This window comes from Lissotriton vulgaris, chromosome 1_2, assembly GCF_964263255.1.
Source record: "Lissotriton vulgaris chromosome 1_2, aLisVul1.2, whole genome shotgun sequence".
NCBI classification, from domain to species: domain Eukaryota; kingdom Metazoa; phylum Chordata; class Amphibia; order Caudata; family Salamandridae; genus Lissotriton; species Lissotriton vulgaris.
Genome location: NC_141686.1, coordinates 366,895,928 through 366,910,227, shown reverse-complemented (window position 1 = coordinate 366,910,227; position 14,300 = coordinate 366,895,928). Strand labels below are relative to the sequence as shown.

Here is a 14,300-nt window from a genome sequence, read left to right as displayed (position 1 = left end):
ATGGAATGTCATTGCTGGAGGTTCTGATCGTCAATGTCGAGTCTCAGGGTCCTGTCGAAGGGGACTGCCATTCTTCTTCGTCCCGACTCGTCTGTTTAACGGAGGTCGCCATTTTGTGTCCGGACTTTGTTCCGTCTTCATTGCCTCGGACTGCCATGGACGCTTTTTCTGCATCTGTTCGGTTGTGGCTTGGTTGGCACGTGCTCCGGAACGGATCCGCACTGGTCAGGGCTGATTTTGACTTCGAGTTGCTCTTGTCCCTTGCCACTGCTTTGGACCACCTGAGACGCTTCCTCTGATCACATTAGTTTTGACTTTGGCGATAGATCACCCCGTGAAATTTGCAGGGTTGACTTTTATTTTCCTGTGATTGTTCAGTTCACTTTTGCCGGGATTGCACCAAGTATTTCACCGGGCCTGGGGTGGGATGGGGGGGTTTCTTGTTGATGACCATCCTTCCTGTGATAATGCCGAATGCTTGCTTTGTTTGACTATTATTGTGCCTCGGGAAGGTCACTGCCGGCGGGGGGTACCGGGTGCCCGGGAGTGTGTCTGTTTCTCTCCTCCTCCACTTCGTGTACTTTTTCCCTTCTGTGGGGCAGTTTCGGGGCGACAGGCGCGCTGTAAGTGGGTTAGGCCGTAGCCATTACAGGGGTGCAGGGTGGCGGGTGCGGGGGGGGTTTGTTATTTTAGTTTGTTTTGTTCTATGGTCCCTATTGCTCTTTTCCGGCTCTGGGAGGGTTCTTTCCTCTTTAGTAGGGTTGGCTGTCTCTTGGTCTTGCACCTTTTTCTTTCTGGCGTCTCAACAAGCCTCTGTTTCCCTGTTCTTGGGGGGTGGGCTCTCTGGGGCGATACCTTAGACATGTTGCTTTTTGTAATGTTGCTTACTGTCCAGTCTTACCGCCGCGGCTGCCTAGATTACATAGTTGCTGTAGTCACAGCCTATCTCCGATTGTAAATGGGGTACGTCCCCCTCGTCTCTTTTGTGTATTTCTCATGTAAGGTGTGATGTCCTTGTTGTTGCAGCCCCTACTCTTCTTCTAAAATTTAAAAATGAAAACCTCATATCCTGTGTTGCGAGTCTCACAGTCACGTCTGGTGTACTTTGTAATATCCTGATTGTTGATTGGCCTAAGTTTCTCCTGCTCTCATTGATTGTCTTTGCGGCCGGCCATGGTGGTTGTGGGCCTGCGCTTGTATCTCCTTATTTTTCGAATAAAGGTTTTCAAAAAAAAAAAAAGAGAGAGAGGCCCCCCTGAGACTGCAGAAAAGGGGCATTTACCACCCTCCAAAATGCAATGCTATCTTTACTCCTCTTAGCCTTACACAAAGTTACCCATGCTTCATCCCGTAACTCCTTTTTTCTCACCACCCTTGCTGTCTTACAGTCAGCTCATAGCTTCCTTATCTTATCCTTGTTTCTGGGACTTGTTTTAAGAGCAGTGCGAAGATTTTTGGAGGCCTTTGTGCAATTCTTCTCAAACCCCCTTATCGTCGATGGAGTGTTTCTTGTAGCTGGATGTAAAAGATTAGAATTTATAGATATTAAAATTTTACTAAATGCTATTACTACTTGATGACTATCAGTGTTGGTGTCTAAGCAGGATTCAATGTCAGGTAACACCTCCTTTGCAACCTTTGGGAGGAAGGAAATAGGGTTAGTTTTCTCTCACTTAAGAGTAGATCAATTTTTCCTACTCAGAATCGTTTTTTGGGGTAAATATAGAGCTTGACTTGGCAGAAAGAGGCCAAACAGAACAAAAAAGAAGGAAAGCATGATCACTGAACTCTGTCAACTCGTCTATGGAGGACTTAATACATCTCTTAAAATTAGTCTGAATAATTAATAAAATCAGATGTCGAGGTAACTTCTGTACGATGAAAGGTGAGGAGGGGTTGACCAGTCATGCGGTGATACAGGTTTATTATAACTAGGTCACAAGTTAATGAAAAAATGTTTGAAATGCTTCCGTAGTTATGATGCATAAAATGGACTAGCAACAAATTATTAGTGTCAGTTACCCCACAAATACATTGGTCCGAATTGGGGCTACAGTACACATGAAAATCCCGAGCTCAAATAAAACTAATCTGTCACCTGTGTATAATTCTTAAAATTATTATTATAAAAATGAATGCGTAACAAATTAATTTTCCCAGAACCTTCTGCGACGATAACATGAAAATGGGTCGAGTCACTGATAAAAGTCTCCTTACCTAGGGTGATCGTGTTTGCTATAGTTCTGAGTTCGCCCTCCTTAGAGCTACCTGCTGCTGATGGAACTGCTGGCGTAGCAAAGGAGCTGTAGCCATTTACATAGACCGACTGCTCTGCCCAATTTTCCTGAAGGCAGATAATATCAATGAACACTTTATACCAATTTTGATTATCCTTTTTGTTTTCATAGCCTGCTATATTCCTAGAGAGAATCTTTATATCACTTAGGGACTCCTGCGACCAAATCGCTGTCAGTACTGGTGAGATGGATGATGTAGGGTCAATTGGTAAGGATGTAATACTGCTTAGTGAATCTAAAATGTCCAACTGAACCCTCTCCATGGGTACCAAACCAGAAAACATTTGATAATAGTTATAAAGAACAGACTGAGGAGGCAAATGATTTAGTGGAAAGATCAGTACAGAAATCCACATATGGTGGGTCGTGGGAACCTAGCCAGTGAGAAAAATTACAGGTTATCCCCAAACTTTGGGTTCGCCTTACCAGAAAAGAAAATGTATTTTCTTGAGTCCCCTGACTCACCCAGTGGGGCCATCCCGAGCATCTACTGCTTGGGGCGTGCTGCGACTTGCGAAGGATACGGAGGAGCACTGGTTTTGTGAAACTATGTGTGATGCATTGTATGGTGGAGTGGTGATTAGTGCTATTTAAAAATACCCAGCTAGGGAGCTTAATTATTTATTCCTGCTTCTAGTTGGTATGTTAAAAAAGGGGGTTAGACAAAGGAAGTATAACTGTTATGTAGTCATAGTCCCTAATGTCCTGTCGCCATGTTTCAAGGTGTCCCCCACACCTCTTCTTCAGGACATCATGGGGGCCAGCCCTTTGTATGCCACTCCTGTAAATGAACCAAAAATGACTTTAAATAAGTACAGAACACACCTAGTGTGTGTGTCTCTTAATTATACATACGGTTAACGTTGTACCCGCAGTATCTGTGATAGGGAGAGAAAAATAGTTTGTAGGTTAATACATTTAATATATCAATACATTTTGCCTGCCCTACAGGGCAGGCCACGTTATTTTCGACAATAGTGAGGTTAGTTCCTATATAATATAAACAAAGCAATAGTGTGTGTTCTTTCTTGTGCTCCTAAAATAAAGAAAATATAATCACAAACAGTGGATTGCATTCAGTCTGTGTCTGTTCCTGGTGTTCCTGTTCAAAGGATTCTGTTAAAAGCATATCTTCCATGCACTTGTTTTGACTGTACACTTACATTGACTGACATAACGTGCAACATATAACATTTATTTTTATTCCCGGTTATTTTGGGAAAGAGACATACTTTTTTGTTAGCAATTATATGCCCCATGGTCTGCCAGGGTGGAGGGGCCAGTAGACTCTGTTGGAAACGATGACAGAGTTTGAACTATCACTCAAAGATAAAAATATTTAAAAATTTAAAAAAGATGGGAAAATCTTGAGTCACAAGAAGGCCTACCCATACACCAGAGATCACTACCAGCTCACAGGTAGGAACCCAGGATGTAACACGGACACAGATGGTTTAGAAACAAGCCCAACGATTCGGATAACAGTACAGGGGGACAGAAGAATCCAAGGGGTCACCCAAACTTCAGAGGTAGAATGCGGAATAGAGGCCATGGAGGATATGGCTGGCCCGCCTACCAACCCCCTTTTCATAACCCACCCTTCTTCTATGGACCTCCACCGTATCCTCAACAACAATACCCTGGGTGAGTGAGGGGACTCAAGAAAATACGTTTTTTTTTCTGGTAAGGCGAATCCAAAGTTTGGGGATAACCTGTAATTTTTCTCACTGACTAGGTTCCCACGATCCACCATATGTGATTTTCTGTACTATACTTTAAAACTTAGGAGGTTGAACCTAGATGTACCCTCCTTCTCCCCCCTTTTTGGATAAGTTAGTGGAAAGATCAGTCAATCACATGCCTCCATATCTTCCAACAATGAGTACCTATTTGATAGGGCAAGGGCATCAAAAGCCACCTGGGCAGGCTTATGGTGGAGAAGTGTGGCTCACTGGTTAGAGGAGGCAGACCTGGAAGCAGAGGTCAGCCCGGGACCAGGGTTCAATTCCCGGCTCGGCAGGGTCTTGAGTCCTAAAATGTCCATGGACTCGACAATTCTCGCTCCGGTGCCTACTTGATTCACAGGTTCACACTCTGCGACTCTGGGCAATAGCTTGCTTAATCTCCACAACGGCCCCTCGCGGCGGGATGCCTGGCTTTCACCTTGTGGATACCCTGCCGGGGTTTTCTCACAGGGGAATACCAGGACGGGTTCCCTAAGCAAGCACGTAGAAACCGCTTGGTGATTTGCGCTATATAAATTCCTGTACATTTACATGTACATTTATGACCAGTTCTCACTAAAGAAAGGCCCTTAGTGAGTACGGTGGAACTACGTACTGGTGCAGACCTATAAAAAAAGCCCAACGAGACTGCATAAATATGAGAATGGAGTGAAGGGGCAACAGGTAAATTCCCTGATAGGTCTCTCACTAGCCATTCATTGTCCATGAAAATTGTAACTCGGCCAAAGAACTGTTTAGAATCGTTAAGGAACTTAACAAACCGTCTAGCACTACTCAAACCCTCACCACTTCGGTAGAGGCCTGTGAACGAATCAGTGCCTTCTTTACTGAAAAGATCAGAAAAATCTACTCTTCTTTTAGTCCCCAGAGCCCTCCTAGTATAACTGATGTAGTAAACACCCCTATCACAACCAACGTAGTAAAGATCATTGGGACCGTCTCCGACTCGAAAGCCACACCAACCCCGGGCAGGTTCAAGCCCTTCACAGCATATGAGGTTCTGAAAGCTGAGAGTACAGTAAAATCTGGCTACCCATTTGACCCCTGTCCCCATTTTGTTTTCTCAAAAATTGCCCCCACGCTCTGCCCCTTGATTACTCAACTCTTTAACAAATCTTTAAGAACCGCCATCTTCCCGGACTTATGAAAGCATGCTTCAGTGATTCCCTTTCTGAAAAAAGCTGGGACAGACATCCACAACCCAGAAAACTATCGTCCCATTTCCCAGCTCCCATACCTTTCTAAGGTTCTGGAGAAATTGGTGAATGGCCAGTTGACCAGCTACCTGGAAACGAATCATCTCCTGGACCCCTCTCAGACAGGTTTTAGAGCCAATAACAGTACGGAGGCAACGCTGCTGGCAGTGTCGGACAGTATCAGATTATGCACCGACCAAGGGGGGGGCGGTAGCCCTGATACTGCTTGACCTGTCGGCAGCGTTCGACGCCGTCTCCCATAACTGCCTGCTGAACGTCCACTCTACTGTCCTAAGCTGGCTATACTCATTTTTGAGCAACCGCACCCAAGCAGTACACATGGGCCAATTCCATTCTAAACCCAGCCCCATCAGTGGCGGTGTCCCCAAGGGGCCTCATTAAGCCCCACCCTTTTTAATGTCTATTTGTCATCTTTAGCTAAAATTGGCAGGGAGTGGGGCATTGGCATCTGCTACTATGCGGATGATACGCAACTGATGGTGGCATTGGACGAAAAAAACAGACATCACCAAATGTAAACTGCATAAATGTCTCTCTGAAATGGCACAGTGGATGCATACGCACTGCCTGAAGCTGAACGCCGGCAAATCCGAAATTCTTCTGTTCGGCGGCGCCAAACGAGTGTGGGACGCTATGTGGTGGCCACCCACTCTAGGTATGGCCCCCATCCCAAAACAACACGATAAAAACCTGGGCGTCCTCATGGACGACGCCCTGACCATGAAGGATCATGTGCGATCTCTTTGTGGCAAAGGCTTCGCCATCTTGAAGCTTTTAGCTAGACTATTCCCTTGGATTCCACTGGACTGCAGACGTTCGATCACACAAGCTCTGCTGGTCAGTCTCTTGGATTATGGCAACGCCTTATTTGTAGGCATGAATGAGCATTTATTCACACGCCTTTAAGTACTGCAGAACGCAGTGGCAAAACTTGTCTGCAACAAAGGAAAGCTTGAGTCTGCTTCAGGCTGTGTGAAAAAATTGCACTGCCTACCAATTCGTCAGAGAGCAGTTTTTAAACTGCTTAACCATGCCCACAGAGCTCTTTATAAAACTGGCCGCTCAATACTCCAGGAGAAAATCGAATTTTATGTCCCCACAAGAAATCTTCGATCTCTCCAATCAGCCCTCGCCAGAACAAGACGCATATATTAAGTAAGGACATGAGGTCGCTCATTCTCCTATCTAGCAGCCAAGAAATGGATTGAGCTTCCTCAGGACCTAAGACACACCGCCAACTACCTCCCGTTCCGGAAAAAATTTAAAGCATACCTTTTTCCCAAACTCTAATGTACCCGCTTTAACGTCGGCCCCGCAGAATTTCCAGCACTGGTATAAGCGCCTTGATATCCCTAGGGATGAGTGTTGCGCTCTACAAATAACGAATAAATAAATAAAGTTTAAAATAACCAGCCATTATTGGTTAGTTTTACATCAGACCTAATTCACTGCGTTCTATTGGCCATTATCAAATGATTTTGGATGAGATGACCTTCATTAGAGTTTTGAGTCATCCAGTGTTGAGTCTTGGCCATCAGCGAAAGGCCAAGGATCATGTTTTCACAATTAAAACGCAAATTATGAGTTTCACAATTATAATTTTTTTAGAGTTTTACAGACCTCAGAGGGATGACCGTAGGTGCTATCTGTAGAATCTAAACGGGCATAGATTGGTTGCAAAAGTTGTTTAAAGTTATCAAGAAGATCACACCAATATGAGGAAAATACAGGGCCCGATTCACAGAATGAACTTAAGACTCAATCCTAAACTTACTACTATTTTGGTATTCACTGAAGTTAGGATTTTGTCTTAAGTTTGTCTTAAAACAGACTTAAGACTGACTTAAGACAAAATCCTAACTTCTGTGAATACCAAAAGTAGTAAGTGCATTCAGTGAATACCAAAGTAGTAGGATTCAGTCTTAAGTTCATTCTGTGAATCGGCCCGTAGTCTCTGAAAGTTGCTGGCTATTCATACATGTGGAACTCGCTGGCATAGAAACCTTTCTGATCTTTTTTGGCAGGACACTTGGAGGGCAGTGACTCATAACCTCTTTTTCATTTACCATTTACGGAGGTAGCGTCAGTTGGTTTTCCACTAAATGTAGAGGCAGGCTAGGAATGTTCGGGGGTTGGTACAGGGACTGCCGGTAATTCTGGAAGAAAAACCCCATATAGTTTTGTTACACCCCGCCTTAGTTGGAGAAACAACTAGATTAGATGACTGCCCTGTCCCTAACCCTAACGAAATTCTCATTTCTGTGAGTGCGATTTATTCTTCTAATGCTGATGTTGCCTTGGCAAGAAAGGTATTTAAAGAGGTAACAGTTACCTCCTCTGTTGCTCTCAGCTTTTTCTTGCCCATGGTGGGCCTGAAGCGGGGGAGTGTAGAAGTTAGAGGGGGGGCCCAGCCACCTCTGGGCTCCGACGGGCATGGATGGGTCTGCCCTTGGCCCATGCAGAGGTACCACGCTGCTGCCTTTAAGCAGCTGTAGTCCGTGCCCCGGCCCTGCTCCGATGCGGCCTTTAAGCGCCTCTGGGCGCGGGAAGAGTGATGCATCGTGTGGTGGTGCCTTAGGGCTCTAGTCAGTGCCATGGCTCTGCTCTGATGTGTCCCCCACAGTGGGACCTCACTGCTGCCTTTAAGCGCCTCCGGGCGCAGGAAGAGTGATGTGGCATGCGGTGGAGCCTGGGGACTGTATTCAGTGCCACGGCTCTGCTCCAATGCGTCTCCAGGGAATCTCTAATAGAGTGCACTCACTTCAATTGTTCAACTTGAGCATATTTGGAGACTTAAATCTTTCAACAATAAAGAAATCCAGGACTTTACTAATGACCTGGCCACTTTCTATTTAGCTCAGTTAGTAAAACATTCAACTATGAGGCCGGCCATCAGCGGGACCCTGTTTATCCAACCTGGCAACCCTTCAAACTGCTCCCCCTATTCCAGTGACCTGGTCAAACCATTATTTGGTGCCTATGACTATTGATAAACCTAGCATTGAAAAAACATTACCGGTAACCCCACAATGAGAAAGTAGTGGCATAAACTAGACCCATCTGCCTTTTCAAGGTTTATCGAAAGGAGTGTGCCTCTATTAGACTTCAATGTAAAACGAGCGGAGACTTCCACCAAAGCATGGAAATCTGCTCTGTTCTGAACAACCTGATTAAACCCACCTCCACTCCTAGTAAGCGGAAGCTTCTAACAGCCACTGCAGCAAGCTTGGTCAATGATCTTTATCTTTACTTTAACAGGGGTGAGGAAACAGTCAAACCTTTCTCTCTTGACACAGGGGCCTACCACTCGCAATGGGCTCCCTTGGACCAATTGGCTCTACATGACGCAGATTCTATTTCCACCTTAATGCGTCAAGTGAAATCTCGATCTCCAGATGACCCATTTAAACCAGATAATATTTTGACATTTCAGGAGAGCGTCACACCCATATTTCTAGAATTAGCCAAACTCACGCTGAGCACATAAGAACTATCAATATCATGGAAACACGCACAGTGATCCTTCACTAAATGCCACTGAGCCAGAAAACTATTAACCCATTTCCCTTCTGTCATTTCCGTCCAAGGGTGTGGAGAAACATGTAAACAATCTCCTAACCAAAATATTAGACCAATACAAATATTAGATTGTTCCCAAAATGGATTTGGATCATACAGCAGCGAAACTGCTCTTTTAACAGTTACTGAATCCCTTTGCAGTACTGCAGATGCTGGCAAATCCCAGGCTCTGATACTCCTAGATTTAAGTGCGGCCTTCAACACTGTCTCACGTGCAATAATATTAACTCGCCTCACTGACCTGGGGGTACAGGGCAAAGGTCTGGCCTGGTTTACTTCCTTTTTAAAGGAGTGGTCCTTTCAAGTTATACCACCCCCCTATCGTCTCATCACACAGAGGACTGGCTCCTGGCATCTCCCAGGGTTTGGAGCTCAGTCCTACCCTTTTTAATATTCACATCAGACCTCTGGTAAAGGTAGTTAATTCCTTTGGAATCTCACCAGTGTTGTATGCAGACGACACTCAGCTAATTATTTCCCTGTCAGCAGAGTTGACCAGCGGTTGTTTCAAATATAGAAACTGTGTAACAGCGGTGGTGACATGGATGCACAACAACTGTTTAAAACCTAACTCCTGCTGGGCAGGCATACCCATCTTTGGAGTGATCAATGATGTCCAGAAATACTATGTACCCGTCGAACATAAAGTGGTGGTAGAAAACCTTGGGGTATGGATGGATAGCTCTTCATCCTCTGAAACCGAAGTCAAGATTCTAGCAGGGGAACTGTTTTGGCACCCTAAGGAACCTCAATCCAATTATAGGATACTTTTCCTGGCAATCCTGCCAACTGATTGTACAATCCCTTGTCATTTTGCTCCTGGACTTTTGCAAATATCTCTTTTGGGCTCAAAGAAATCTTTTCTGAACCGATTCAGCTCTTCTTCCCAACTTTTGAGCAAGTTCCATTGGCTACCTATTGGAAAGCTTTCAAAGTTCAAAGCCCTCTCCATCTCCCACAAAATCCATGCAAGCAAGGAAAACCCAGCCTAGCTGCTTGGATGCAATTTTACAAGCCCTCCAGAACACTACGCTCTGCCAATCTAAACAAGGCCCTCATCCCTCGTCACAGCAGAGCCAGAACAGGAGGTTGCTCCTTCCATGTCTTAGCTCTGACCCTATGGAATTCTATGCCTTCTAACCTTAGATAGAGTCAATATTACTTACTGATCCAGAAACAGTGGAAGACCCAGTTCTTCTCCATCTAGGCTGACGATTTCGTCTCTCTGCGGCTGTGTTTCATAGGATCCATTTATGTCCCTTGCTGATATTGTCTCACACCTGGACCCTCACCTTCCCCTCGAGGCAGGCAGTCTCCAGGTGTTGTGCTATCTAAGGCTCTGCTCTCTACTTGGAAAGGGTCAAAGTGGTAACACCCCTGCAGCAAGTGCTTCTATCAGCCGCAGGAATAAGATATAGTGCACACCAATACCCAGCCCAGTAAAGGCCTGAAACAGACCGAAAAAGGAGCATGTACCTACAGGTTCGCCTCCTCTGTTTGTGCCTCATTAGTAGCTACCTGTGCACTTCCTCCGTTTGTATGTCCCTGGCGAGCCTCTTTAATGACGCTTGTGATCCTGGTACTGCCAAGCATGGCTGTTTGTCTATCAGATCATTACCTGATGTCTGTTGTGTGCATCGAGTCACTCCTCTGCTTTAGCTGTGAGTGAACCCTGTGGAGCGAGTACGCAGACATAAGGGAGTATGGAAGGCGATGAACAGGGAGTAAGGTAAAGCTGATTTCAAGAAATGCCCAAAGTTGTAAATGCTGCATGCACCTGCAACCGACATCTTGTCCCACTCTGCCAACGCTCCATCCACCCACAGAGTAGCATGCTGGCACCAAACGGAAAACATTAAGTCAGATGACATGGTAAGGTAGAAAAAGACAAAAAGCAGACATGTATTGACAGCAGAGATATCACAGGTATATTACTGGTTGTGATGGAATCTCTATAATCAATGCTGTAATCTTCCCACAAATGTTTGAACCAACCCCAGGAAACTGGCAAAGATAACTTAACAAACAGAAAAGTAAAGACAGGAGTTGGAACTTCAGCTGCTCGAGTGTGAACAGGAACGTATTGTCAAGAAGAGAGTGAACGGAGCTTCATTTCTTATATACTTCCTGGAGCGTTACCTTTATTATATACTTCCTGAAGAGTTTTGTTTGTGATATGATTCTTGAAAGGGTTACTGTTGTTATACACTTCCTGAAACTGAAGTGACAGCAGCACATCCTGATCCATCTCTTTTACCACTATCTCTTCGTGTTTAAATGAAATCTTGCCCATGTTGCATCTTCCTAAAGCTGTACCTCTATCAAGAGTGCGCTCCGTGTTATGTTATTTTGTGTCTTTTATAGCGCTCGGCTACTCAAGAGTGTCCCGGCGCTTTATTGACAACCTGAAAAAAGACAAACACAACACGCAGATTAAAAGAAAAGCAGGGTCAGCAAAATAAGGAAATCTAGGAAGCGAACAACCAAGTTTTCAGGCCCTTCCGTGTGTGCTCTTTCTGTACTAAGTTACTCTGTGAACACTGGAAAATCACCTCCTTTTCTGAAGTAGGTAAGAGTGACATGTTCAATGAAAGATTTACTTAAATATCTGTGTATGGTGAAATATCTCTTGGTAACTTTCATAAATGGTAAAGAAGAGATATCTTTTACAACTAGTTAAATATTGGGTATTCACATTCTCTTACCTTTCCATTTAATGATTTTAAATCTCTTTACATCCAATAGGAAACCTGCCTTGAATGCACAAAGGATCGTGAATAATGACAGTAATCGTGCAATTCTGAAAAAAGTGGTAAAAAAAATGAGCTCCAATATTCAGGAAAAGATCTGCACAGTCAGAGACTGAGGACCCTGAATATACACCGATAGATCCTGGAAGAAGCAGTCAAGAGCATATCAGTGGATGCACGCAACAGGACTAAGAACTGACCTATAGAAAATTAAGGCAACAACACTGACAAACCACCTCCTGTATAAACAGGCCTCCACCACCAGCTTTGATCATGTGTCCGGTATGAGGTAGATACAGCATTGCTCTGCTTCCTGTAATGATGGCAGACCACCATTCAGCGTGCTAGGTGTATTATAAACTCTTTCTGGCACATGAGCACGAGAAAAACACAAGGTAGTCGAGCCAGACAACTGAAGGGTAAAGGACAGAGAGGGTCTTAGATCTACAACAGACTGTGCTAATTTGCATCGACCAGGAGGAAGACTAATCTTTACCCGTAACACACAAAACTATTATGCAATCTAAAGACATACCCACCTACAAAGAAGCTTTACTTGCCAAAATAATAATATATGTAGTTGGTGAGTCTTGTATTTCATTGTGAAATCTGAAATCAACCATCCCAAAATACCACACACACACCGGGAATTTTAGAATAGTGCTTTATCAACCATGTTAGCTCCTCAGGAAACGCACTCATAGGATGCAGACAATTATAAACCTGACCCACAGACCCTAACCAAGAAAAAAAAATCATACACTAGCAGCAAGAGCTTTAGTTTGTCATCGCTACTAAAGAACCATCAGCAAACACATACAGGAGAATCAATGTACAATTGCAATGAATGTATGAAGAACTTTAGTCAGTTAACACTCCTAAAAGATAATCAGCGAACATATACAGGGGAAAAATTATACCATTGCAATGAATGTGCGAAGAACTTCAGTCTGTTATCACAACTCCAAACACCTCAGCGAACACACACTGGAGAAAAACCGTACCATTGCACTGAATGTTTGAAGAAATTCAGTCAGTTATTAGACCTCCAAGTACATAAACGAACACACACAGGGGAAAAACCATTCAAGTGCAGTGAATGTGGAAGTAGTTTTAGTGATTCCTCAACACTCAGGAGTTATCAGCGAACACACACAGGGAACAAGCCATTTCAGTGCAGTGAATGTATAAAGAGCTTCAGTCTGTTATCACATCTCCAATCACATCAGCGAACACATACTGGGGAAAAACCATACCATTGCAATGAATGTGGAAGTAGTCTTAGTCATTCCTCAACTCTCAGGAGTCATCAGCAAACACACAAACGGGAAAAGCCATTCCAGTGCAATGAATGTGGAAAGAGCTTTAGTCAGTTATCAACTCTCCAATCACATCAGCGAACACACACAGGGGAAAAACCATTCCAGTGCTATGAATGTGGAAGTAGTTTTAGTGATTCCTCAAATCTCAGGAGTCATCAGCGAACACACACAGGGGAAAAACCATTCCATTGCAATGAATGCGGAAGTCGTTTTAGTTATTCCTCAAATCTCAGAAGTCATCAGCGAACACACACAGGGGAAAAACCATTCCAGTGCAGTGAATGTGGAAGTAGTTTTAGTCATTCCTCAACTCTCAGGAGTCATCAGCGAGCACACACTGGGGAAAAGCCATTCCATTGCAGTGAATGTTTGAAGAGCTTCAGTCAGTTATCACAACTCCAAACACATCAGCGAACACATACTGGGGAAAAACCATACCATTGCTATGAATGTGGAAGTAGTTTTAGTGATTCCTCAACTCTCAGGAGTCATCAGAAAACACACAAACGGGAAAAGCCATTCCAGTGCAATGAATGTGGAAAGAGCTGTAGTAGGTCATCAGACCTACAAAAACATAATCGAACACACACTGGGGAAAAACCATTCCAGTGCATTGAATGTATGAAGAGCTTTAGTCAGTTAACAACTCTCAAATCACATCAGCGAACACACACAGGGGAAAAACCATTCCAGTGCTCTGAATGTGGAAGTAGTTTTAGTGATTCCTCAAGTCTCAGGAGTCATCAGCGAACACACACAGGGGAAAAACCATTCCATTGCAATGAATGTGGAAGTTGTTTTAGTGATTCCTCAAATCTCAGGAGTCATCAGCGAATACATACTGGGGAAAAACCATACCATTGCAATGAATGTGGAAGTAGTTTTAGTCATTCCTTAACTCTCAGGAGTCATCAGCGAACACACACAGGGGAAAAACCATTCCAGTGCAGTGAATGTATGAAGAAATTCAGTCAGTCATCAGCCCTCCGGAGGCACCAGCGAACACACACGGGGGAAAAAAACCACACCACCCAGCCAGTGAGGAACAGCAACAAGACTGCTCATCAGCACACCAATCCTTATACATAACACACTACAGGGGTTTGGTCCAGTGTCAAACTCACTTTACTTTCACGTTAACAGCAACAAGTTCTAAACTGGAGAATTTATATTTAGGAACAAGTGGTTTGCACGGCCATTAGTGGCATAATACATTTGAAACCCAATAATTTATAGATCTGTATTAATGATACATAACCAAACATCACCCATGTATGGACATCCAAGAGCCTTTAAAAACCACACTACAGAGGTGTGTACCAGGATTTACTTTAACATTAACATGAACTAAATTATGATACAGCAAGAACAATCATGATGCTATGAAATG

General features: G+C 44.0%; 1 protein-coding gene and 1 long non-coding RNA gene across 2 annotated transcripts in view; both read left to right on the top strand.

The window, feature by feature from the left end:
- The window catches only part of LOC147736905 (uncharacterized), a 102,543-nt gene extending 90,200 nt beyond the window's left edge, over positions 1-12,343 (top strand). Inside the window, exon 4 of the long non-coding RNA XR_015307590.1 lies at positions 11,584-12,343. This is a non-coding gene — a long non-coding RNA (uncharacterized LOC147736905). The remainder of the gene's footprint in view (positions 1-11,583) is intronic.
- LOC147736904 (uncharacterized) overlaps positions 1-13,999 on the top strand; it is a 271,087-nt gene extending 257,088 nt beyond the window's left edge. The window contains 2 exon segments of the mRNA XM_086952722.1: positions 12,389-13,296; positions 13,465-13,999. Of these exon segments, the coding sequence (XP_086808848.1) occupies positions 12,389-13,296; positions 13,465-13,999 (1,443 nt within the window).
- Positions 14,000-14,300: the final 301 nt, after the last annotated feature.